Genomic DNA, 26654 nt, shown 5'->3' on the forward strand with positions numbered 1-26654 from the left:
ATTTAAATAAATGAGATCAGTAAACTTCCATTTCCTAATTTATAAACTGAATTTATTTGATTTTGTTTTTGAGGTCAATAGACAAAATGGACACTGGTCTCTATTTTTTGTGGAAGTGGGGGGTTGGGCAAGAACATTGAAATTAAACGTAAATAATTTAAAGATCTGCAGAATAGATGGAACATTCGCAGAATGTCCCTTTTAAAAAGTAAAGCTCAGGCAAAGGAAAGCACAAAATTGACAAAAAGCTTCAACACGAGTAATGACCTACTTTCTCTGGTTTGGAACCAACAGCTACAAAGCAGCTCAACTTAAAGTCCACAACTCTGTGGTTTGTGTCAAATGATTGTAACAGACTGTCACGCACAACTTCTCCTGTCGACATTAGACGTTCATGTGACTAGTATCCAAGCCGAGAGTTCCAAATAAAAGAGTATGTGCACTAATAGAAGAAGGTAGAAAGAAAAAAAATCTTGTTAGCAGCTGAAAAAAACAGACATCCGTCAGATCTACCGACTGTAAATACATCACGAACAAGAAAACAAATGTCACAACAACAAAAACAACAACAGAAGGCCTCTAGGGCCAAAACCAAAATCCTCTACAAAGAAGTTTATCTCGGCTAGCTGCTAAAGGTCACGTTCATGAAGAACTTGTGATGACTCTTGATCCCTCGGTTCATCCAGCAATCAAATAAAGATTTACAGTAGAAAAAATAAAAATGCGATTGGAATCATCCCATGAAAAGAATGTCCTTCAAAAGGTTTTTGAGAGACCCTCATTACCCATAATGCTAAGCTTGTATCTCTCCTTTCACAGAGTACTGGCTCTTTGTTATATCCTTTGGTCGTTTTTTTTTTTTTGCTGTTGCCACTGGTCGAAACGGTTTTTCAGAGCAAATCATTAAGTTTTCAATGTGAGAATCAAACGTCCAACTTGGCAGCTTGGAGTTGGTTTGATAAACTTTTGCGAGCAAGAGCCCCTCAAACGTTCTTGGTGACTCGAAGAAAACAATGTGCTTTTGGTTCCACTCATTTGGTGCTGTCGAGTCCGTTTCAAGATGATCAATCGGCTGGTGGAGGTGTTCAGTCCAGTGGAAACTGAACCTTCATGTATTGAAGCCCTTCTTTTTCTATTTGGAGCAGGTGTTGATGTTCTTGCCGTCAGCAGCATCCTCCACCAGGGCTAAGTGATAATCAGTGGAGAGCGTGAAGTGGGACACGCAGCCCACCAATCCTCCAATGTACTGTCTGTTTGTGTGAAGCGCTATCTCTTTCATGCCACCTTCAAGAGGGAGAATATAGAATTGCAGACATTGAAATCAATTTTTTTTATATATCTACGGTGCATTTAAGGAACATTACGTCACTGTGAGTTGTGAGGTCCACCTACCAATGTATAAGGGTCCGTTGATATTGAGTTGTCGCATCTTTCCAGGTGACCTTCCTGTTTTTGCTCCATAGTCATCCACTGTCAGCTTTCCTGACAGGCCATCCCTGAAGACACAAATCATAATAGTAAACTTTCTAGTATTTGAGAAACAGTACAACATGTTAGATGTTATTTTACGTGATTCTTGTTTGCACCTTCTAAGTAATTAAAGAAAAGGCGTTCCAGGGGTTTTCCATTTTCCAAATTAATTTAAAGTTAACATATTTCTAATGATATGCCCAGGAAACAATAGAAGCATACCAAATGACCACTCCTTAAGCTGCAGTAATTAATATTTCTATATAAGCAATGGATCAAATGAATATGGTTTTGTGTGTAAGAGGTTGATTGAGATGAAAGCACAAGGAATTATCGCCCGAGTCTGCAGTTTTCCTCAGCTATAGCGTATGGAGCATTTAAGTGTCTTTAAGTTTTGGCTCGCAATTGTTCTGCTTTGATTCAGTTTCACCGATCTCACAACTTCATGTTGCTCCAAATCTGCTTAACATGTAAACAGGCAACTGTTTGCCAACACTTCCACCATGTAAACTCTACGAGATGTTTATATGTCAATGTTGTATTCATTTTGTTAGAGCTTACCTCACAGCTTTGACTCTGTGCCACTTTCCATCATGAAAGGTCCCATTGACCGCAATGTTGGCTGCACCACTGCCCAGGTTATAGCTAGAACAATATGGAAACACACAGATAGTTAGTCACAAAGTGTGCAGTTAATCTACATTTGCATGGTACTGCCTGGATAAATCCTGCTTATTTTCCAGGTCATTGTCGCGCCTAATACTTCAGTCATTTTTTTAGTCCTCTCTCTGCTTTGCTTTCCCTGCCCTTTGGTGCCCTATTAGCGTTCCTCTCCATTCACTTTCTTGCACTTAAATTTCTTCTTTTGTGGAAATCTGCCCTTTTAGTCCCATGTTTTTGTATTGTCAAAAAATAGAGAAGAGCAACTATGTGGCAAGCAGGACTTGCGAGACTTATATGCTTTGACCAGAAATGTTTCTGTCCAGATATTTCAGTTCAAAATAAACAGCTTTAAACAGCTTTTATACTGACGCTACTGTTTTGCACAAACACATACAACAAATACCTGAAGATCAGTGCACCATCCTGAAGCCCCATAGACAGGAAGTCACTGTTGGGTTTCATTGGACTCTCTCCTCGCCATAGCAACAGGCCATCCTTGGCTGTGCTCTTGAAACGCATGAAGAGATTGTTCCTGGACCCAGAAACCCTAAAAAACAACAACATTTAATTTCATTTTATTTAACTTTTATTTATCCTCGAGAGACCAATTGAGGGGTGACCCTCATTTTCAATGACGTCGAGTCAAAACAAATTCAACAAAAGTGCTTGCTCAGTGTGTAATGCAAGCAAGATGGAAACTAGGACCTTTTTCTGTGATAAGTAACAAACACCATGAAAACATTATAAAAGTGAAAAAAGGAGGATTGTTAACTGAAAGAAAAACCCACCGAAAAACATTTGACTACCAACCTTTTCAGGATATCTCTGTTGTCATAGGTCAGGTAACTTCGGCCAATGAACTGTGGGATCTCGATGGCTTCGGTCACAGCTGGGCAGAGAAAACATTGTGTTTATTTCATACCACCACAAGGGGGCAGCATCTGCATGTATCTTACTACAGTCTATATCTTTGTCTCAGGCTTATAAACTATAATACTGAACCTGATTCTGTAAGTAAAGAAGAGAAGTATTATATTATCAATGGTTGTTTATCCTCAACTGCTTTTTTGAATCCATAGAATAAGACTTACTGTTCAAGCAGTAATTCCCACACTCTGCCCAGTGAAAGCGTTAAAAACAGAGAAGGCATACAGAGGCTTAAGGGATTAACTTGTCCAATACATCCTTTTATATGACATTATATTATGACAGAAAAACACACATTTAATCCTAGAGAAGAGGGAAGGTCACATCACATGGTTAAAGCCATATATTACACACAAACAAAAAAACACTTCTGTCGTTCAATTTTTTATGATTTATTTTAAAAATGAAAGGTTAATTGCAACCAACGATATATAACTGTTGATAATTATCTGTTGTGTTTTGTATTGTTCTACAACAGGCAGACATGCCAAACTATTTATTGTTAGTCCTCGAAAACAGACAACAGCCACACAACATCTCTTTTGATAAGCAGTGTGTAAACCACACAAAAATATCTGATGCCGTCTTAGCACAATGCAAACTGTGAAATACCAGTTATTCTCCTACTCTTAGTCATGCTCATATGCTCTGCAACGGTCACATTTGCATTCATCAAAAACCCTTTCATTAACTGCACTGGTCACAGGATGAATGTTTACTGACTTAATAACAAAACATGTGTGTTACTATGCTATAGCATTAGCCAGTTCTGTAAGATATGAATGTGGATAGTATGCAACTGACCTTTCTGGCAATGCCTCCCGTCATACCCTAGAGGGCAGTCACACTCATAACTGTCCCACTTTGGCCTGCAGGTCCCTCCATTGGCACAGGGACGTTGCACACATGGATGTTCAGAATTTGCTACATTAACTCCACCAGCTGCGCCAGTTGTTATTGGGATGGTTCGGTCATTCAATATCAGCTGGGGAGACAAGGAGGAAGAGGAAACTAAATGTTTTGCTGCTTTTTTAGATTTTTTTATTCTAAAAAAAGCATTTGAAATGAGTTCATGAGCCATTATACTTATCAAACATAGTCAAACGAATTGTATCGTCAAACATGAGTGTGTGTACTGTGTGTGCATAGGTAAATACCTTCTGAATAATTCCAGTGAAGGGGTTTATTACACCTGCTGTCCTCTTGGTTTTATCATATTCTGGTACTCCACCAATATAAAGAGGTGAACTGCAGTTGATCTGGGTGAATGCTCCCTGAGAAGTAAATATAACAGAAAGATATTAGTTAAAACAGTCAGGAATATATTTATTAATGTATTGTGCCATATAAATGATTTGCTTGTATGAAGTTTGCTTGTCTTGAGAGGGTAGAGAGGACTGTAATATGGTAGCAATATCTTGTACTGTTTAAGAATCAAACATAGTAAATTGAAGGAATAGTAAAAGTTTAGATTTTGCTTTTGCCTCCCACTACATTTATTGTTCTTTGACTTAAGATACATCTGCAAGGCATCAGTTCAAAGTGACATCTTAATGTAGAGATGAGAAGTGACCTATACATTTTTCTCAGGAGGAACAATACATCGTGTACGTGGGCAACAAGGTGATGCAAATGTTGGGCTGACATGTTGCTTTGCCTTTTGCTGAATGTGCAATTGTTACTTCAACATGTAGGGTGGTAGGATGGCCTAGAGGAAGAGTGGCCGACTAGTAACCATGTGGTGGCTGGTTTGATACTGGTATTGTGTTACTACTAGTACTATAGTGTTGGCTGGTATAACATCTACGCTGCCCACCATCTCTACCATTGTGTCCTTCAGCAAGACACTTTAGCCCAAACTGCTCAAGGGGCGCTCTACTATGGCTGACACTGCACTCCAAAGTGTGGTAACTTTAGAGGGGATTTGCAAAAAAACTGATTTCAATGTGCCTTGTGTAAATTGACTAATAAAGATAACTTAACTTAACTTTTTCTCTCTACCCTTCTGGTCAAAAACTCACATAATGCTGCTTTAACCACACAGGGAGCCAAATACCTCAGCGATTCCTTCCACGGGCCTCTGGCTGTCCACCTGTAGAATACCACTCTTGGCGGTGCGAGACACCCGCAACTCGTGCCACGTGTCCAAACCCACCTGCTCCTCACTCCTGTATTAAAGAAGCATCACAAACAACAGAGGCAGGCTATTTAGAAAACCCTTATAGCCATGAGAAAGTGAATGAAACAGAGAATAGCAAGAGAGTGCATCTACCACACAGTACCTTATTGTAGCTCCTCCAGAGCCACAGTCAAATCTGAACTCCACATATCCGTCCACCAGGTTGATAGCCAGGAAGTCTCCGCTGCCCGCGTCATCACTGTACAGCAGCGTCCCGCCGGGCAGCGACGGCCTGAACGTCAGCTCAAACTCCATAAAGGACAGGTAACTCTGGGAGGACTGAGGCCACGGGGTGACAGCGTATGAAAACACTGTCTCGTTGAAGAGAGGCGACGACAGCAAGAAAGCTAAAAGAAATGGAGAGAAAACATGATGAAACCTCTGAATGGAGAAGCACACATTTAAGATGATTAAGAAAATTAGTCGATGAGAACAGAGGGAAATGGGGAGGTCACAGGGAGGAGGTGGAAAAGAACCCTGAAAGCTGGCTCTGGCATGCAATCAGTCCCACTTCCGCTATATAAGAAATAATAATAATCCCTTTCAAAACAATTTTTTCTTCATATTGCACTAGACTGTTCAGTAATTACCTTAAAAGGCGTCTGGGACAGTTAATGGCAGTCATCAAGTACAAAGTGATTTGACATTCTACTTTTCACTGTGGTACAAATCTCTTCCACTGGACAAGACGTGTGTGTTCGATTTGGATGAAATGTGGTTAAGAATCGTTAACTCACTCTCTTCACAAAGTGCTCCCCTGAAGCCGAGCGGGCAAAGGCAGATGTAGCCATCGGCGCGGTTTGCAAAGCAGACTCCGCCATTGGCACAGCTGACCAGGTCACACACACTGTCGCTGCACTCACCTGGCACACAGGGGGCAAGGGGATAGAGGGTGAGCAGGGGAGCATCTGCATAATGTGTATATACTGTATAGAGAACTGCAAAAACATGGATATATCTAAAACACTGTTGCTAAAAGGCTTGCATTCATTTAACCAAAGGATGAATGCTGTCATGATGTCACAACACAGGTTAACAGACTCATCCTCGTAAAGGAGAATATAACGAGTATTTTTTTTTATATAAAGTGAAATGACAATGCAATTAGTACTAAATGTCATGCAATTACAAAACTGTATTACTTATGTGATAAGTATAAAATAAGCAGTTTCCTCATCAGGACGCACAACTTTAAACTACCTATGTGAGCACAAAACCCAGAGAGAAGAACGGGTACTTTATAGGTAACATTGGGAATAATCAGATATCGCCAGCGTCAGCCAAAGAAATATACAGTAACAGTCAGTACACAAGCTCCTCACCTATATCAGCTCCACTCAGAGCTCTGCCCAGAGGCCAGGGCCTGATGTCTGTTGCCTTGTTGTTGACTATCAGACTCTGTAAGCAGCCGACAAAGCCACGGTTTGTCCCCGTCGCCCTGACCAGCCAATAAGCACTCGGGGATCCGCCCACGTACAGCGGGGAGCGGAAAGTGATCTTAGTGTACTGGCCCTGAAAGAGGGAAGAGAATGAAATGTTCTTCATCCTTGACTACTTACAATAAAAATAAAAAACTGAACGCACCAAACAATGTCATTTCATCATACATCAATCAAAATTGTGTATCAGCATGGTGTTTAAAAATGTATTGAAATCTAAATATTCATGGTTAATCCTGCCAAAAGATTTTCCACGTATAAAACATTGTGTATTTGAACTGTACTTTGGAAAAATATACATTTATGCACCAACAAACTCATCTATGTGTCTGGATGCTACCAAAAATATTGGCTTAACACCTGAATCTTGAATCTCTTTAATCTTGAATCTTGAGCCTTTACCTGTGAGCGACCAGATATGGGATTGTCGTTGTCCATACGCAGCCAACCGCTCATGCCATCTCTGAAGACGGTGACTGTGTGCCACTGACCAAGAACAACACGACTCTCACTCACTATCTGGGCTGCTCCTGTTCCACAGTTAAACCTGCGGGGACGACAGATCAAATATCCACTCGTCTACAATCTGGATACCACAAGCAGTGCTTCAGTTTTTCCTCTCTCTCTACTCTTTGCTCTCATGAAACTTTGAACAACGCGTATTTTACAGGTACCTTTCCAGAATGTGACAACTAACATTATTTAAAGTGGAATTTATTTTGTATGCTGGTTTTGTCAAACAGCCAAACCTCTCAAGAGTCCTAACCGACAGGTGAGTCACTAATGGCATAGTTTAAGATTATTATATAAGAAGGACCTGGGCACAAATGGGGAGAAACAGGCAGCTGAGAAGGCAAAACAAAATATCAGCCATCCAGATCACATTCTCTCCACAAAGTTATCTCTAATGCCTTCAGGCGGACGTTATAAATCATTACTCAAAGACCTTTATTCCTTCAGCTATTAACCTTCTGAACACACTTATTGGTTTACTGTTTTATGATGGATGTATGGCTGCAGAGGCAACACATGGAGTGCCCCTTTGCGGATAAATAAAGTTGAATCTGAATCTCAATACTGTTATCGTTACCTGTAGTGCAGCTTGCCTCGAACCAGAGCCAAAGAGGTAAAGTCTCCACGTCCTTGTTCATTCTCACCACAGTAGAGCAACAAGCCGTCCTCTGAGTCTGCCTGTACCACAGATTAACAGTATCAAAGCTCTTCTCACCCAAAGATAATCAATGGAGGAAGAAAAAAAAAACACATGACGCCTTACCTTGAATTCCAAAGTGACCTGAAAGGTTTGGTAAGAGTTCTTCAAGGGTTCAAAGGCCATGTGAGAGTAGCCAGAGAACCTGGGAAAGTTCACCGGTACAACTGGAGAAGAACAAATAAAACAAAATCATGATAAATGATGTTTATTTTATTTTTTATTGTACATTCTTTTTTGTTCTTTTTTAGATCCGACACATGTAAGCAACCACACAACGGAGAGCTGTCTCATCACAGCACTGCCCTCACCCTCAGAGCAAGTGTCCCCCCTTCGTCCGAGGTTGCAGTGGCAGCGTGAGCCTCCGCTTTCATAATCGCTGAGACAGAAGCTGTCGGGGGGGCACACGGTATCGTCACAGGTCAGGTCGTACACGCGAGGCACCTCTCCTCTCCAGGGGGACATGGTTGGCGTGGTCGTGGTGGTGGGCAACGTGACGCTAAAGTTGATAAGAAGAGAAAGGAAGATGAAGGAGTTTAATGTTGGCTGTACCTTATGGTGCATGGTCAGGGATGATGCACTATCTGTATTTCTGACTTCTTGGGTTTATATCTCAGTGATTCTTGAGAAGGGGGACAAAACAGGGTGCAATGTTGAAAAAATACAAACCCTATGTTTCGGCAAATTAAATTACATGTATGTATTCAACATATACAAAGCTACTGAGCTAAGCCTTGACACAACCTCCCAGCTTTTGTTTTTTTTACCGTCATTGGCCTATCACCACCGTCAGATGTCAACTCAGATGTCAGATTTTCTGTCTGGCGGTCTTGACATATTTAACGTTTCTTAAACATAATAACAAATGGAATTTATCTAGTAGCCATTTGGTTTTTATGTTGATGTTAGGTGCTAGTATGAACTACTTCAGGAAAATAAGATTATCAAAAAATTTCAAATAATTTCTTCAGGAATTGTAAGTCGGTGTTGACATATCATGGTTGTGACACAGGACTTTCAAGATTCGGAATGTAAAATATTCTAAAACTACAACACTTATTAGAGCCTGTCTGACTGCACTCTGCAGAGGTAGAATGTGACAAGAGGTCCTTCAAAGTGACAGCTGCCCCTTATTTCGCCTGATTTTATTACATGTTATGTAATGAAATGTCTGACGGTGTTGACTTACAGTAAAATGGTCCCACCACTTAGAATCCTTATAAAACATGAATGTGTTGTAGAAAAACTGTTGTTATTGATACGAGAGATATTTAGTGTTGCTTTTGATGAAAAAAGCTATTTTTAATCATTAAAGTACATTAATAGGTTTTATTGCATATGAAAGATTGAAACCTTCTCTGAGGACACAATGGTTTGGACACAAGTGTCATATATTTGACATAATAATGATACAATTAAATTTAAGGGAATAATTGTGCTCCAGACATTCTATTCTTAATCCCTAATAACATGTACAATTTTAAATATTTTTAGTTTTAAACATAACAGCAGTATGGAAGACGGCCTTTTGTCCCGGTTCTAAAGAATCACTGATCTAAAGGTGACATTTGATTTTTTAAATTTCACCCCCTTCCTTGTGTGCTCTCAACAGCTCTTACACACATACAAACATGGCTCACTAGATTGTGTCTTAAATGCAATCGTGTCTTAAATGCAAAAAAAAACGTTCTGTTTATACTTGTCGAAGCAACATTCTACCACTATGCTCTCTTAATCCGGGGTGTTCTTGGGCACAGAAGAGTTGGAAGTTGTTAGTGAGTTTAAATACTTAGGTATGGTTATACTAGACTCCTGACTCTCTTTTAAAAGCCATGTTAAAATTATATCCAAAATAATTCAATTCAATCTTTCTAATTTTAAGCAAATCAGAGGATCTCTGTCAGATGCAGCTGCTCTGATGTTTCTGAACTCAATGATACTTTCACATCTGAGCTACTGCATCACCAGCTGGTCTATGGCTGGTTCTACTATCCTAACACCAGTTGAGCTTCTGTACAAATGGGCACTCAAAACTCTGGATAAAAAACCTTACTCTTATCATCATTGTAACATCTTAGAGAAATATACTTTTTGTTTTGATAAATATTGTACATTTTCCTCTGTATGCTTAATTTATAAAATACTACATGGCTTGGCACCACCCCCACTGCTAGAGTTTATTAAGTACAGACAGACTCGGATCACCAGAGCTGTTGTAAACAGGGAATGAGGTTCCTTTTAGAAAAACTGCCTTAAGCCATAATGCACTATCTATTAAAGGTAGTGCATTATGGAACACACTACCCCCAACTATAAGGGAACGTCCCACTCTGGCCACCTTTAAGAGCCAAGTAAATGGCTAAGAACTAACCAAAGGTGCAACCACCTCTAAATTTATGCTGTACCTTATTAGTGTATTAATTGTGTATTTGTTTAACCTACTAATCCTAATAATGAATTATCCTGCCTTACTTTTCTTTCTTTCTGTTTCTTCGTATTTGTATGTAGGAAATGTTTCTATTGTAGGCCTATATCATTTTTATTGTAACATCAACCTAATGGACTACAGATGGAAATTAGCCCCCGGGCTACAATCTGGCATTTTTACGTGTACTGCTGTACATGTTCATTAATGTGCATTGTCCTGAAACAAATAAATAAATACATAAATATCAAAATGTTCACCCAACACCCATTTGAAAACAGCTTTAAGGCCCTGCTATTTGCTGCAGTTAATAACATGCTGTAACTCACAACCAAAGTGTCAGCTTAAAGTGATGTGACATTTCCCTGCAGTCGCCCATGTTTATCACATAATCAAGTGGAAGATCATAAGAAAGTAGATTGTAGGTGGCTTTTAGGAGTAAAGCAAGGAGCCGGGAGCAATCAAAGAGCAAGAGAATGGGGGCAATAAGAATGGGGATTTGGTTGCAAAAAGAATTCTTGATTCTCCAACCTTGCCAATTAAAGAGAGGCCATTACTTCCTCCAGCTGCTGATGAAAAACAACATAGTTCTCCAATATAAGAAATACCGTAGTAAATAAAGGTTCACCTGGTAGTGGCAATTGGGGCCGTGGTGGTGATGTCAGTGGGGGTACTGGGCTCTGAGGTGGTTGCAAAAACCAGATCAGTGAAATCTGGGAAGAGCGGCGAGTCGGTGGAGGAGGTCGGAGTCTCGGTGACGTTGGGAGGAGCCACGGTGTTCATACGGAAAACCACGTTCCGACCAGACGCTTGACCAGGGTGTGAACGCAGCTGTGACTTCCTGTTGTCCTTATTGATACCTGGGAATGGCTTCAACTAGGGCAGGACAGTCAGTGGAAAGGCATTATACATCTAGAAATAAACATAACCTATAGCATTCTACCTCACATTTGTGTTGTGTTTTTTTCCACTAGCGTGTTCAACTATTAAAAATGTGATTATGCAATATTAAAACATTCAGATGTCTAAATTCCCATATTGTTGTCATGGACAAACCAACCTCTTCAATAAAGATATCATAATCCGAGTCATCAACTTCGAAGCCGTCTTCATCTTTGCTCTTTGAATCTGTGTTGTAACGTCCGTAATCACCACTGGCGACGTCTGACGCACCTGTTTCAGAAGAAGATGCATGATGTTTATTACATGCTATTTTTTTTTACAATTGTTAAAACATAGGCTACATGATGCTTGCAGTGATCTGGTTGAATGCAATGGTCAAACAAAGTCAGTGAAATAATTTAGTACAATGTGGCACAAGAGGAGATGGGAGTGGCACTGCAAGTACGCTGGGTTCTCCAGACCAAAATGTGTACTAGAGATTCCTTATGTCTACTTGTTGAATAGCTGCAGATGAACTGTCAACACATGATATTTTACAGCAAAATGAGGACGACAATGAAAATGGTTCCCACAACAAACAACAATGGTGTCCAATGAATGCATAGATGGAGACGCTGAAGACTGGCTCTTGTGTGGTTATGTTTAGCAGGAAACGTGATCAAATGTCACTGTAGATGCATTGATGATGATGACAGGACACAGACACTAAATAGTAGTAACAGCGGGCGGCCCAGTGGGTCTACCTGTTAGCCTGTACCCGGGCAGCTGCACCAGGTACTGAAAGGTGTCTCCTCGATACAGAAAGGCAGCTCATTAAAGTACAAAGAAGAAGCCGGAGAGTGAAAACAGTGAGCAGAGCATGAAAGCCATCTTCTAGTTAGCTGCATTCAGCTGCTGCAAAAGCATTATGTCATATTAGGAGTTTTTCCCAATATATAAAGCCAGGAGATTACGTGTTGACTGTTTGAATAAAAAGACATCTAAATCATCTAACCAATTATTTGAGAAGGCCACTTAGAGCGTATGCTCTCTATCGTCTGCAAACCTAACATTGCTCACATGTTGCATATATTTTGTACAATAGAATATGTCAAACTTTGTGAATCATTTTGTTGTAATGAAAAAAAGAGTCTTGAGATTTAATGTGAGACCTCCCCTGCCAATTACCTTGTGAAAGCTTCATGGTAAATTACATAACAACACCTCTCCCTCTTGTCTACTTGCTCTTACACCTCCCCATCTGCCAATCCAAATGTATTCTATAGTTGTAGATTGATAGTAGACAACTTGTACAAAAAAGAAACTGTTAAACTAATGATAACATATTGGAAAGTTGTACTATCAAGCCTGAATGGATGTTAAGGTTCTAAATGCCAATTAGTTAGCAGAGCCTAATGACATTAAATCCTGAATGCTGAGTGCCGGGGGGGTCAGTAAGCTAATCTTCTGTTGTATAACAATCCCCCTGTTTTCTGCCGCTATAGAGACACACACACACACATACACACACACACACACAAACACAGAAGAAGGGTTGTAATAGAGAGAGCGATAAAGTATGGCAGTCAGTCAAGCCCACCCCCGCTGTGTGTGTGTGTGTGTGTGTGTGTGCGTGCGTGCGTGCGTGCGTGCGTGCGTGCGTGCGTGCGTGCGTGCGTGCGTGCGTGCGTGCGTGCGTGCGTGCGTGTGTGTGTGTGTGTGTGTGTGTGTGTGTGTGTGTGTGTGTGTGTGTGTGTGTGTGTGTGTGTGTGTGTGTGTGTGTGCATCGGTCAGGGGTGTGGATGGGCAGAGATGGGGTCTGGCATCCCGTCCTTAATCCTGTCTGATGAGACTCAAACGTAACCCGCTTTTATCCCCTGCTAAGAAACCACGCTCCTCTATCCCTGCATTTTTGTCCGTCTGTCTCTGTGTGTATGTCTGTCCAACTGGCTTATTTTATCTTCTTTCATATAACTTTCATTGACATTATTCATAAAAATCTATTTTTAATACTATGTATCACCCCGACTGACTTACAGTAAGAGCTCTGTCTCTGAACAGCCTAGTACTTGGGGCACTTAATTCAATCAGAACAGTTTAGAAGAGTTTGACAGCACACATCGCGTGTGAAGCACAAGCCACTTCATCATGTGGCTCATACAGTCAGCCGTGAGGACTGTAGGTCACAGGAAAAAAGTCTGGATAATGTGATTGATTCTATATAGTCATACATAATAATCAAACTCCTAAAGCCTGGTGTGCACAAGCATCCACTCCATAACACACGTGGGCACACACACGGGCACACACACACACACACACACACCATCACACATCATGCCAACAAATCTGTAAATCTGCTAATAGTAAATTGTTTCATGATCCGCCATCCATTAAGACATTGCTGGTAATATCTATGTCTGTACACACCTGTGTGAAAATGTGTATCTTTGTTTTAATATCAATCAGTCCTGACAGTCCCCCTCCCCCACCTACCACCAAATCAAAAACAATAAAGTAAATGACTATCATAAAAAAAACACTGACACACTGCCAGGCGCTGTCCTACATTCAAGCATAAACATAGAGAGAGGCAAAAACTGTCAATCTGTACACTGTGTTATTGTGTCAAAGTCTTCAATACGTTTATTTTTTTTTTTTTTTTCATGATTATTCAAGGATTTGAGAAGACCAACAAACCTAAGGAAATTTGGAAAAAAGTACACTCGAATGGCAATATTTCTGAATAGAATGCTGTGAATAACATGCAAGGGCCCTTAAATTAAATTCAGCTCATTAAATAAATCATCTTCCCCGAAAAAAAAGTACGGAAAATATAACATTTATACAGTGTGGATAAACAATGTTAAATGTTTTAATTGTGTGGGAAAAGTTGGCAAAAATAAGCATAGTCTGTTTAGTTTTCTGTGGGTGTATCTTTAGAGCTTATGGTAAACTGACTCTTCTCTGAGATGTGATTGAAACCAAGACTAACTCGGGAGCTGAGACTAAGCTTTCTTGGCTGTCACGTCACAGAATGTTGGCTCAGAGTTTGGCCTTACCGAGAGTGCGCACTGGGTTGTTGATTTGGCTGGGCGGGCTAGCTCCATGCATGTTGACCGCCCTGACGACAAATTGGTACTCTGTTTCCGGTACTAAACCCTTCAAAACCATGGAATTGGTCTCAATGGGCTCACGAATATATGTCCACTCCGTATCCATTTCAGGCCTGTGGAAAGACGAGACACACATAGAATCTGTTTTAGGTTTTGTCCTCTGACTATATCATTATGTTTCCACTTGTGACCTTTTACAAAACATGAGTAGTCTTTAGGTTATGTGTGTGTGTGTGTGTGTGTGTGTGTGTGTGTGTGTGTGTGTGTGTGTGTGTGTGTGTGTGTGTGTGTGTGTGTGTGTGTGTGTGTGTGTGGGTGTGTGTGCAAAATCATTTAAATAAACTGTCAGAGTCTTGAAACATCTTCAAAATAATTGTACTGAAGATGATGTTGTGTTTTTGGGGAGGAAGATTTCAAAAGTCTGAAGTTGTTTTTCACTTGTGTTCTTTCTGCTGTTGTACCTGCCTGGAAATGTCTATATGTGATTGAAAACAGTACAATCACCAGGGGACGTAGAACTGAATGATTCAGCCACAAAAGAATGCTGCAGAATCTGTCTGAATAATATAAAACAACCATTGATTGAGGTTCTCTTTTTATTTGTTATTGTGCCACTATTTTTAGGGCATTTTCCTTTTGGGACATTCCTTTTCGACTTCAACCAGAGGTAAGGTTTTTGAAAAAAAACATTTGAAGGAAAAAAACATAATGAAGAATTCCTATCATCTCCTGCCTCACATATCAAGCTGCCATGTTGTGTGCTGATTCTGGTTGCGCCTGGAGCCAAAACTATCTGTTGAATAGGGTCATCTTCACCACCCCTCAATGTCTCTCTTCAGTAAGGCCTCTTCAACATAAGGGGAGAAAGATTTGCCTCTGAGAAGGACCTTTTGTCTGGAAAATGTCCTCGTATGCAAAAACAGGCACTGATCCACTCTGTCACAGTAAGGGAGAATTTGCTGCCTCCGCCTCTCTCTGTTTGAACATCACTCTTGGCTCCGTCTCAGGATGTTAACTCTGCACCATGAGGGGTAACACAACTGTGTCCCTTACAGTGAGCGCATTGTTTCCTTTTATGTCTTTCCAACTTTTTCCTATTTATTGTTATTATAAGGGACTTATTAAAATGTATCTGCCTTTTTTAAGTGTGTCTGGCAGATCATCATAGAGAACTGCAGGCAAATTATTTCTGACCTCAGCTTCCTTAACATCGCATGGGGACTCATCTAGAGGCGTGTGTGTGTGTTTGTGTGTGTGTGTGTGTGTGTGTGTGTGTGTGTGTGTGTGTGTGTGTGTGTGTGTGTGTGAGAGAGAGAGGCTTGAGACGACTAGACAGAGAATGAAACCCATTCTCTCTCATGCCACCACTGACACAGATGAGATGGTTACATGAAGCAGATCAGCATAGGCCTCACGCAAGTGGCTGTTCAAGAGAGCTGTGTATTGTGTGTTGTGGTAATGGATGCACAGGGTCTGATTGGAGAGGCTAACTGTGCAGCTACACACACCCCTCAATTGCCATAGATAAAAGTTTGAAAAGAACTGTTAAAAGCAGATTTTCTCAGACAGAGAGGATGAAGTCAGTCAGGCTTTTCCCTTTTCCTCAAACTGTAAGTAATGGAACCAGGCTTTGCACTCAGGCATGTTTTTCTTCCCCATCTATGACATGGCCCCTTCAGGCTATGCTCCACCTGATACGTTTTTATACTGTATGTGCTGGTTCATGACAATGATGTGTGACTTGTTTGTAACCGAGTGTGTGTGCAAATGTATAAACCTGCAATTGTGTTTAGACTAGAAAACATTATTCCTGATTTGATTGAATTGGATCAAACTGGATTTATTAAAAAATAGGCATACACAGGATAATGTAAGGCGTGCATTGCACCTGATTGAGAACATTTGTAAAAGCAAATCAAAGTTCCTAGCGATTAGCCTTGATGCGGAAAAAGCATTTGATTCTGTGCGTTGGGAGTTCTTGTATTTGGTGTTGGAACGTTTTGGTTTTAATGATAAAGTAGTGGGATGTCTCAAATCTATATACCACCTACCGACAGCGAGGATTAAGATAAACGGTAACCTCTCAGGTGTAGTCACTCTGGAAAGAGGATGCCGGCAAGGCTGTCCCTTAAGCCCCACCCTATTCGCATTATTTATAGAGCCACTTGCCCAAATAATAAGGGAAGATGCTGAGATAACTGGAATTTCAATTAAAGGAAGTGAACACAAAATATGCCTTTACGCGGACAATGTCTTGTTGACCCTATCCGACCCTGATTTAAGCCTGCCCAAACTCATGTCCAGCCTTGAACAATATGGTTTTTATTCAGGCTATAAATTAAACGTGCATAAGACCCAAACCCTTTCTTATAACTGGTTCCCACAAGAAAATGTACGTAAAATGTATAATTTTAAATGGAAAACTAATGTTATGAAATATCTTGGTGTAAATATACCGAGCAACTTAATTGATATATATAATGCAAATTATCACCCTATCACGAAAGAAATAAAAATTGATTTGGATAGATGGGCTCCTCTAACACTCAGTATGCATAATCAAATAGAGACTATAAAGATGATAATTTTGCCACGACTGTTGTTTCTCTTCCAATCCCTACCAGTAAAGATACCGCCTAAACAATTTACTGAATGGAATCGGATGATTTCTAGGTTCGTATGGCAGAGTAAGAAACCGAGAGTACGTTTTAAAACGCTACATTTATCCAAAGAAAAGGGAGGCATGTCTCTACCATGTTTAGAAGACTATTATAAGGCAGCACAATTACAATATTTAGTTTACTGGTGTATCAATGATTGTGAAGCGAAATGGAAAGAACTAGAAATAAACCAACTTGATGTCCCACTTCAATCCTTGCTAGGTGATACAAAGTCTAAGACCATTTATTTAGAAAATAAGTTCATTATTGGTTCCTCTCATTATCTGGTTTAAAGAATGTAAGAATCTAAAATTGGAGAGAAAAGCACGAGTGCTGAGATGGGTTGAACAAGATGATGATTTTAAACCAGCACAGCTGGACTTGAGGTTTAAACAACTGACCAGGAAGGGCATCACATCATACTGTGTAATTTCAACCAATACAGGCTTAGAAAGCTTCCTACATCTTCAAGAATCGCACAAATTAGACAGACAGGATTTCTACAGATATTTACAGATTAGGCATCATTTTGACAGAAACATTAAAATTGATGATGGAGCTGATTTGGATCTCATCAATGTTTTTATTGATGCTTATAGAGGCAAAATTCGTAAGAAATTGGTGTCGAAATTATATTCCTGTTTACAAAACTCCAAAAAACACTCTACACTTTATATTAAAACTAATTGGGAGAAGGAAGCGAACATAACCTTAACAGAAGATGAATGGTTAAATATACGTCAAATACATTCTTCCACCACCAGCTCAGGCCAATGGAGAGAATTCTCATGGAAAAACGGTGTATGGTTTTTTATTACTCCAAGAAGAAAGTACTTACAGACTGGCATAGCAGAATCCGGACACTGCTGGAGACAATGTAACAATACAATGGCTGAACACTATCATATCTTTTGGAATTGCGCGTCAATCCAGCCCTTCTGGTTAGACATAATGTCAGAAATAAAATCTATTTTGGGCTTTGAAATCAATTTTAATTTCGGCACCGTATATTTGGGTAATATACCAACTGAACTTAACAACCAAGATAAATATCTTCTCAAAATATTACTTGTAGCCGGTAAAAAAGCAATCACCAAAAAGTGGCTTAACAAGGATTTAAATTTTTTCCCTCCCCTCGTATTTCTTCATCTGTGTTTGGTCTGATTGAACTTACACTGGACTTTGAGGCATGCGTCTTGGATAAAAGCCATTAAGACCCAGCCACTTTGGTTTCCTATGCTGGACTCACTTAATTTGGACTATAAAGACTTTATCTGAACTGTGATGACATGCTGGTGACACTCTGATTTTGTGTCCATCCCCTCTTAAGAATACTAGGAATGTAACCCGTAACGTGTCTTGTTTGTAGATGTGTGTGTGTGCGTGCGTGCGTGTGTGCGTGTTTGTAGGCAGCAGCACTGTGCCAGTGTGGTCTCAAAAGGCCTAGTTTAATAAACCTACAGCTGATCAATCAATGATTACTGACCGGATGTACGCCACCAGGAAGTGTAGGACAGGTGAGCTCCCCTCGCTCTCTCCTTGCTTCCAGGACATAGCCAGCTCCGTGTCAGATACGGCCATGACAACAGGCTGAGTGGGAGGCGACGGGGGCATGCACATCTCTAATGGCACAGAGAGAAACTGTATTGCGTCAAAAAGATATTAGCAATACTAAGGTAGAACTAGTGGCTTTTGCCGAATACATGGATACCTACTACTCACATATGCTTACCATGTGAAGCGGTGCTGATGTCTCTGGGCATGCTAGGTCTACCCTCCCCTGCCCAACCATACGCTCCAACAGTGATCCTGTACTTGGAGTTGATTTTTAGGTTACCAATGTCGACATCCTAGAAGGGGTAGAGATACAGATAGATATGGAAAAACAACGTCAGCAATGATGGTGACAGGGAGCGAAGGCAGGAAAATAATAAGAAAAAGCGGTGTAAGAAGGGAGAGAGACAACTTAATAACTGAACAGGAGTTATTTCAGAGTTTAAGTGGAAAGTAAGTCACATTCAGCTACCAAAGCAGTGACAGGGGCTAATTCAGTGAGGGAAAAAAAGGCTAGATGATACTCACAAAGCTTGCTTGTCCATCAAATTGCCCCTTTGAGAAAAGAATCACAGAGGTATCTATTAATGTTTCAGTGAATCACAGCCGAGTCAATATTCATAACTCACTAGTAACAGTCAAAATATTGTCAATAATGTAGTTTTACATTTTTATAGAAAGTGTGCAAGAGTTTTTTGTTTTTACTTTGCAAGATTTGATGATGGTAGATGACATGGTCATTGTCACCACTTAGCCTATTTGTTGTTTTTGTCCAAACATAACATAAAAATATTGAAAGCAGCTTAGACCCCCCCCCCCCCCCCCCCCCTGTGGGCACATTAGAATACTGTACAAGTAGCTACATAGTTTAATAAAAAATAAAAATAATAAGAAAATAATAAATATTTTGCTAAAACACTCTTTACTTACGGTACATTACTAAATCTGAAGTAAATCTTACTGCATTTACTCAGGACTATTTTCAGCCGTGGATTAATAAACATACCATGCTTTAACAGGACGGTGCATGTGGGATCAACTTTAAATAAAGTACAGTGCCAATGTTTACCATATTGAAGCCGGACATCACTCACTGTGTGACTGATGAATGTGGTTTTAATCCCTTTTTAAAAATGGAGGGAATAAAATGTATCAGGCTTTAGCCACACAGACAATCCTTGTTAGGATTAATTCACTATTTGTTGTTATGGGATTTGTGGCCAAAAATACCAATGTAGAAAATTGCTAGCCTTATCCTCCTTTGTTATTTGTTTTTTCAGAGTAGTGGTGCAGCTGAAGCATGTTTATTTTCTCTCTTTTTGCCTGATAAAAGCAGCACTGCAACAATGCTGTTAGCTACCAAAGTTGAAATGTTGCACATGGTCAAACTCTCATACTATATCAGTTGAGCTACTGGAGTGCCACAAATTAAAAGTTTTAAAGCGCTTTTGCTAAGTGACAGACATAAAGCAGAACAGCTGGAAATAAGTATACTCACAGTGGTCAGCATATCTAAGCTGAGAGGCACCTCCTTCAAAGACGCTGCACCGTCTGAACGGCCATTCCTCACTTCTGTAAAGAAAACCTGAAAAACAATGCACACATAGTCAAAGAGAAACATACATGAATATATTTATATGTAGAAAAGTGTCACAGTCTTATTATTTCAATCAAATCAAACTTATTTTGACAGCCCTGGGCTTGAGGAAATACTATAATGAAAAAGTATTATTTAGGAACTTTTCTAGTGATTGGCTAAATGAATGCACATGTTTATCTATGAGTTGTGGGGAAGCTAGCGAGCTGGTTAATCCTCTTAGTGCAGACATATGGTCCAAAGCAGAGCACACTCATTCATTCTGATCCATGCTTTGTTAATGGTCGACTAGGAAGGAAGGAAGGAAGGATAGCATTCAACCTTACTTACCATCAATACACAATACCTAGAGAACATGCCTGCAAATATGTTCTACCAGCAAATTACACATTAGTACTCGATGCACGGCTTGCCTAGAGTGGAGCTGAAAGTCTTTTGACAATACAGTAAAAATAAATGTTGTCACCACATCTTTGAGAGCTATATTGCCCCTAAAAAAGCACAGCACACAGTTGGCAGTAAAGGGGTTCCATCAAACCCCCAGAAATATCAAAGTATCAATCTAGCCCTCAAGGCCCTCCTGCTAGACAGCGAAATTGACAGGCACTCTAAAAGCAGGAGAGGAGAAAAAAATGTGTGTGGGCCACAGACGTCAGCGGCTTGCAGAGAGAAATGGCCATCCATTCATTGATTTACGAACCATCTAAGAAGTTGTTTCTTTCTATATCTGCCAGGTTGAAAACCAATGCATTTTGAAAGTGTTTAAAAGTAATATGTACGGGTGTTTTTGTAGCTCGCTGTCGGTAAGGCTAAATGTTTTCTTTTACTTGTATTGGTCCTTATGTTTCATCTGGTAAGGAAGCCATCGCACAGAAATGGCTTGTGACAAAACTTACAAGGATAACTGGATTTCCCTCATCAACGATATAAACATTATATGATCTTATGTCTCCACTAATATCAACAAGTGTATATATATATATATATATATATATATATATATATATATATATATATATATATATATATATATATATATATATATATATATATATATATATGCTACATGATCTTGATGTTGATGTTGACTGTTGTAAGGCTGTTGTATGGCTTAATGGTCGGACCAGTAACCATGAGGTCGCTGCTTCGATCCCCGGCACCAGACAGAAGGGTGTTAATTGTAACACTGGTGGTGGCTGGTATTTCATCTACAGTGCCCATTGTATCCTTGAGCAAGGCACTTAACCCCGATTGCCCCAGGGGCGCTGTTCTATGCCTGATCCTTGCGCTCTGACCCCCTCCGAAATGGAAAAAAGAAGGGATATGCGAAAAGACATATTTCAATGTGCCTTGTGCAGAATCGACTAACCTAACTAACTATGATCTAGCTAGCTGTGTTTTTAAATAACTGAAACGATTTCTAAGAGATTTGTGATGACATTTCCTGACATGATTCATGGTATTGTTGACAATGGGAAATTTAGATATATGACTCTTTAGCTGTATTTGTATTATTGTGAAACAGCTTACTGCCTTGTTCAGTTGTTGAGTACATGTCAACTGACTATTTGTTTTTAGTATTAGTAACAAACAAATAGCAGTCATATTACAATTAAAATTAAATACTCTATTGTTTCATTGGTGTTATTATTTGATCTCAAAACACAGCGTTTGGGTACCTTGTATCCAGTGATGGTGCTAACATGTCGCCGGGGCATCTTCCATCTTACTCTAAAGGCGGTGCAATTGATTGTTTCCAGCTGGATGTCCAATGGAGGACTCAGACGATCTGGTTTACACAAAGAAAACAAAGAAAGACATAATCATTGAGGGAAACAGAAGGTGCACAAGGGGAAAAGTGCATGAGCGACTGGGCGGCCATTTTAAATGTTTTGGTATTTTACCATCTTTATGCTAATTGTTTCGGTTTTCCGTCCCGTAGCTTTACTGCTTTGTTCACCTCCATTGCTCTCATTAGCATAGCTTCTTGGCAGAAGCAAGCAGCAAAAATGCTCTGAAAAAACTACTATTAGAACCAAACAGCATACTGATTAAAGGCTACTAGCTGGTAAGCATAAATAAAGCAAGATCTTTCCTACACCCAAGTTGGTGGTTCCAAAACAGAGCAGAAATGTGAGTGAATATTAGACCAGAATATTAGATCAATGAAGCATTTACAGCTTGTTTTTGAAATAGAAAAAGAAGAGGTGCATTCTTGAAAAATAGTTTTCCGCCTATGATATGCTTTGACAATAGTTCTGGTTTTTATCAAAAGCCAGTTTGTTTCAATATGCTTGAAACAAAACTTGCTATGTCTGAACATAGCCTTCACTGTATTCAGCCTAGTTGAAGGGGATCATTTGAAAGGGCATAGCCTGTAGCTAGATAAGCCACCTTATAATATCAACTGACTCTGATATCAAATGTCATTATTTCCACGGAGTTATTCAACCCTGGGTGCTTCAGTGACACTTCAAGAGATTGTGATTGCGTGTCCAACCGTGGCCTGAAAACACTTCAGAAGCCTGTTATCAAAGAAAAGAAAGAGATGGAGCTGTAGAGGTATAGATCATTAAGACCCCTGATGACCTATGTATATGTATTAACCTGCTGTAATGGAGAAACATGAGCGGACAAGGACCCTTATTGCTTCAAAGCATGCTTGATGTCAAAACATTTACACAAAGAATATGACTGTTACAACAAGACCACCAAAAAGCCCACTGAAAAGGCTAGACTTACATTCATATATGTCCTGAAAAAAGGATGAGTTATCTCTTACTCTGTGTACAGTCCACTGTTAACTATACCGGTTAAGGTTAATGATTGTAAGCAATTACATTTTTTCAAGATCTGCAAGATCTGCAAGGTCAAAAATCCAAACATGAGCTGGAACAGATCTTTCCATGTCAAAGAAGTCCCTGTAGAGACTGACAGGTGGATCATCAAAAAAGCTAATATAGTTAAGCAGAATGTTGTTAATAGAAATCTCATGCAGCTACAGCACTGCTCTTTTCCATGTCCCCATTTCTCTCTCTTTATTTCTTGTAATTCCCGTCTTCTACTTCCTATGCCGACCTTTCTCCTGTCCTCCTGGCCTAACCCTACCCCCCCCCCCCACACACACACACACACACACACACACACACACACACACACACACACACACACACACTAACTCCATCCGAGCGGCTAATTCAATATGTCAGCTGAGTATTCCCTGATCATCCATGTCTCCCTAGGGTAGTGGCCCTGGAGAAGGTGGGGGTGAGCTGAACTCACAGAATTCGAGCAGGGGGACTTCTGACTGGAATCATCCTCTGTATGTCCATCAACATTACAATATTGACATTAATAATAACCTGAAACTGGTGGATCACTTTTGGAAAGTAATCCCAGTGATCCCATGTCTACTGCTCATATAGGTGTCCCCTCAGGTAGTGTTGCTGTTACTACAGAAGCTTTTTTTTAAAACGCACCCTTCGCAGTAACATAAGTGTTTATATTCTGAAAATGCAATCATCCACACACCAATTGGTACGATGCCCTGTGACCAGTATGCTGCATTCCCAAGAGCACGAGATCGGCATCTCTATTACAAATATACTCCAGAACAGTCCCTAACACAGCTGCCTCTGTCACCGTGGCTTCCACTTGTGGCGTAAAAGCCTGAGACTCTACTCAAATGGGGTTGTTGTTCATTTTCATTAGGAGCTTCACCAACCCGGTACAAGAATGCCACATTTCACCAGGTTAGGCCGACTTCCACTCACACCGGAGACCAAATCGGAAAAGGGGCTGTGCTGTCACGAAACCTACACACTTTCACTAGTTCTTATTGAAGAAATAAAGCAGTAGTTGCAGCATCTCATGCATCAGGGAACACACATTCACCAAAGAGTACACCAGATAAGCCAAATTGCCATGATCACCCACTTATCTGTAAAATCCATAGCTGTGTGATGTTCCATTTGAAATGCACTTCTTCATCTGTTGACGGCTTTCAAGTAGGTTTACGCTTTTCATTTATGTCGAGATTGCAATCCCCTGAACCACCAAAAATCAAGAAAGGTGCTCTTGCTCTTACGTGATCAACAATCTTAAATTCAGATTTCTCCTTTTATAACCACCTGTCCTATCAATCTGATGTGATATCTCCGCTTTCAGAGTCTGTAGTGTAGAAAGTGCTGCTCTTTCCAGGTCTGACTCATCCAGAGGAGAATGACAACTAAAACGCATGCTGCTGTGCTGCTCTTTAACATGGCCCAGGGAATAATATATGGGCTTACCATCAAATCTAAAGGTACACACTGTCAAATGTCATCTCATATTGGATGTATGGTTTGTCTTTCACAAAACAATTTAGTCTAGATTGTGTGACATGATATGAAAGAGTTTATTTAAAACGTATTGTGTTCATAAAAAGTGAATCTGTTTAGATATACAGTGAAAGAAAGATGTACAAAGAAAAGTAATAAAGCTACTGTGGTACTATATATTATTCAATAGCTTATTCTAACTGGGCTTAAAGCTGCGAGAGAGAATGTAAAACCACCTTGGGGGGATGTCATTCAATCTTAACTCTTTCCTAGTACCACCTGCTTTGTTGTGTAAATGCTGATGTGATTCATCTAGACATCTAGCCTTGTTGACATTCTCTCCTCTGTCAGAGTGATGCCTGAAACACCTCAAAACCGGACAGCTAGTAGTACACATGTCACTGGCAGTCATGAAGAACAGAACCACAGCCGGCCCTGTTAGGCAGTCCCCACTGTGGCCAGTTTACTGTGAAGACAGATGTACTCTTTCTATCACTTCCTTTGTCTCTCACTGCCAGTCCCTCTGACTGTCTCCCTCACTCGCGCGGACACACAGGCCACATAGTAGACCGACCGGCGAAAGGGGGAAAGAAACTGGGGTGAAAAACGACTTGAGAGTGACAGGACATCAAAGACAGATAGAGGAGGGGGTGGGAGAGAGATAGGGAGAGATAGGGAGAGAGAGAGAGTGAGAGAGAGAGAGAGAGAGAGAGAGAGTGGAGGTGACAAACTCAGCATGTAGGGATCTTCTGCCCAAAGGAAACATTGGTAACTTTGTGGATTGTGCGATTTGTCGGTTCCGTCTTTCTTTTTTCCCGTTCTTTCTTTGACGAATATGTATGCATGATCTCAACTTTATAAAAGAATGGATAACACAAAGTTTTGGAAAAGAAAATACCAGTTTTCACAAAATGAAAAAAAAATAGCTTTCCTTAGAAGCCACGAAAGCCTCCTTCCTCAAACTTACCAGGATTTATGAGTGTTAAAATTACATTAATCTTTCCTAATAAAAATTTGTAGAATAGTCACTTTAATGCTGTATGACCAGGGATGGTATGGAGGTTGCATGATGATAATGGTGTGCTTTCCTAGTGATGAGCATCCAAAACTATATGGCCAAGCCTTTATGGGCGTAAACTGGAGCTTAAGGACTTTTATAATATCGTCACTTGGATTATTGTGATCTGTTTTGAACAAATCAATGCTAAAATGTTATGTTTAGCGTAGTAACTCAAATGTCACGTGACAAAGTTTTAAAGCAGGCTTAATGATACTGTAATGTAATCAAACAAATGGAAACATGAGCACATGCCAATTCCCTTGTTCGCAATGTTTCAATATCAAGAATTATTATTAGTAGTAGTATTAGTATTAGTATTATTAGTTTTATTATTACTCTTTGTCAAATATATCAGAAAGAACTTACCAGGTCTCCGAACATTTGATCTTCTTGCACACAAGCAAACGCTGGCTGTGCACACTGCAAAGAGAAGTAAGTATAGAAGACTCCTTTCTTTACATGTAGATTCCATGTCTCCTTCTGGTCGAAAGTTTAGAACGGTCAGATGTTCATCTTTCACACATTCAAACGCGCCTGTAACTGTAAATGTAACTAATCTCTTCGCTGATAAAAGCCCACTCTGATAAAAATCGTTTTTTGTTTTTTTGTTTATCCAAATCTGGCGCAAAACGCCATCCAAAGACAGTCAGGAACAGCCTCGAGAGAATATGGCAGCTACGGGTTGACACTGATAAGATTACAGTTTGCAAAAGATCAGTGGGTTGGACACATGAACGGACGGTAGCCTACGGACAGTCGCTATGCGTAAACGAGCGCGCGGGCAGACGAAGGAGAGGGTTCCGGCAATTCACGCGTAATGCGCACAACGACTACAATAACTGAATGGGTGGGCACGATCCTTCTTCTACGCAAGAATCTCGCTTTCGTGTCACGCTCCGGCTCGCGTCTCAGACGGCAGATGAGACGGGCAGCGAAGTGCAGTAACGTGGGGCCATTTAGAGTTAAGAGGATAATAAGCCTCTAATCCGCACACTGGACACAGATGGAGAGCGTGTCTTGACGCAGAAGCAGGGGAGCCGCTCCAGCAACAGACACTCAATAAAAGTATACTCTGTGCGAGTGTGTGTGTGTGTGTGTGTGTGTGTGTGTGTGTGTGTGTGTGTGTGTGTGTGTGTGTGTGTGTGTGTGTGTG

The 26654-nt window shown here is 40.3% G+C and overlaps 1 protein-coding gene across 2 annotated transcripts; it reads right to left on the bottom strand.

Annotated features, from left to right (window-relative positions):
- Positions 1-944: 944 nt before the first annotated feature.
- egflam (EGF-like, fibronectin type III and laminin G domains) lies at positions 945-25973 on the bottom strand (the record flags this gene model as incomplete). Of its 2 annotated transcripts, XM_080039608.1 has the most annotated exons (26): positions 945-1284; positions 1393-1496; positions 2032-2115; positions 2537-2680; positions 2944-3022; positions 3225-3248; positions 3865-4045; positions 4218-4334; positions 5117-5228; positions 5343-5586; positions 5977-6102; positions 6562-6751; positions 7081-7225; positions 7769-7869; positions 7955-8055; positions 8200-8387; positions 10942-11189; positions 11374-11486; positions 11960-12025; positions 14258-14424; positions 18458-18593; positions 18704-18821; positions 19054-19080; positions 20024-20110; positions 21802-21911; positions 25868-25973. In XM_080039608.1, the coding sequence occupies 26 exons, from the start codon at positions 25971-25973 to the stop codon at positions 1133-1135; spliced, it is 3270 nt and encodes a 1089-aa protein (XP_079895734.1). In that variant the 3' UTR covers positions 945-1132. The 2 variants fall into 2 exon arrangements, with proteins under 2 accessions (XP_079895734.1, XP_079895735.1); XM_080039609.1 differs by lacking the exon at positions 11960-12025.
- Positions 25974-26654: the final 681 nt, after the last annotated feature.

This window comes from Ammodytes marinus (assembly GCF_949987685.1).
Source record: "Ammodytes marinus genome assembly, chromosome: 2".
NCBI lineage: Eukaryota > Metazoa > Chordata > Actinopteri > Uranoscopiformes > Ammodytidae > Ammodytes > Ammodytes marinus.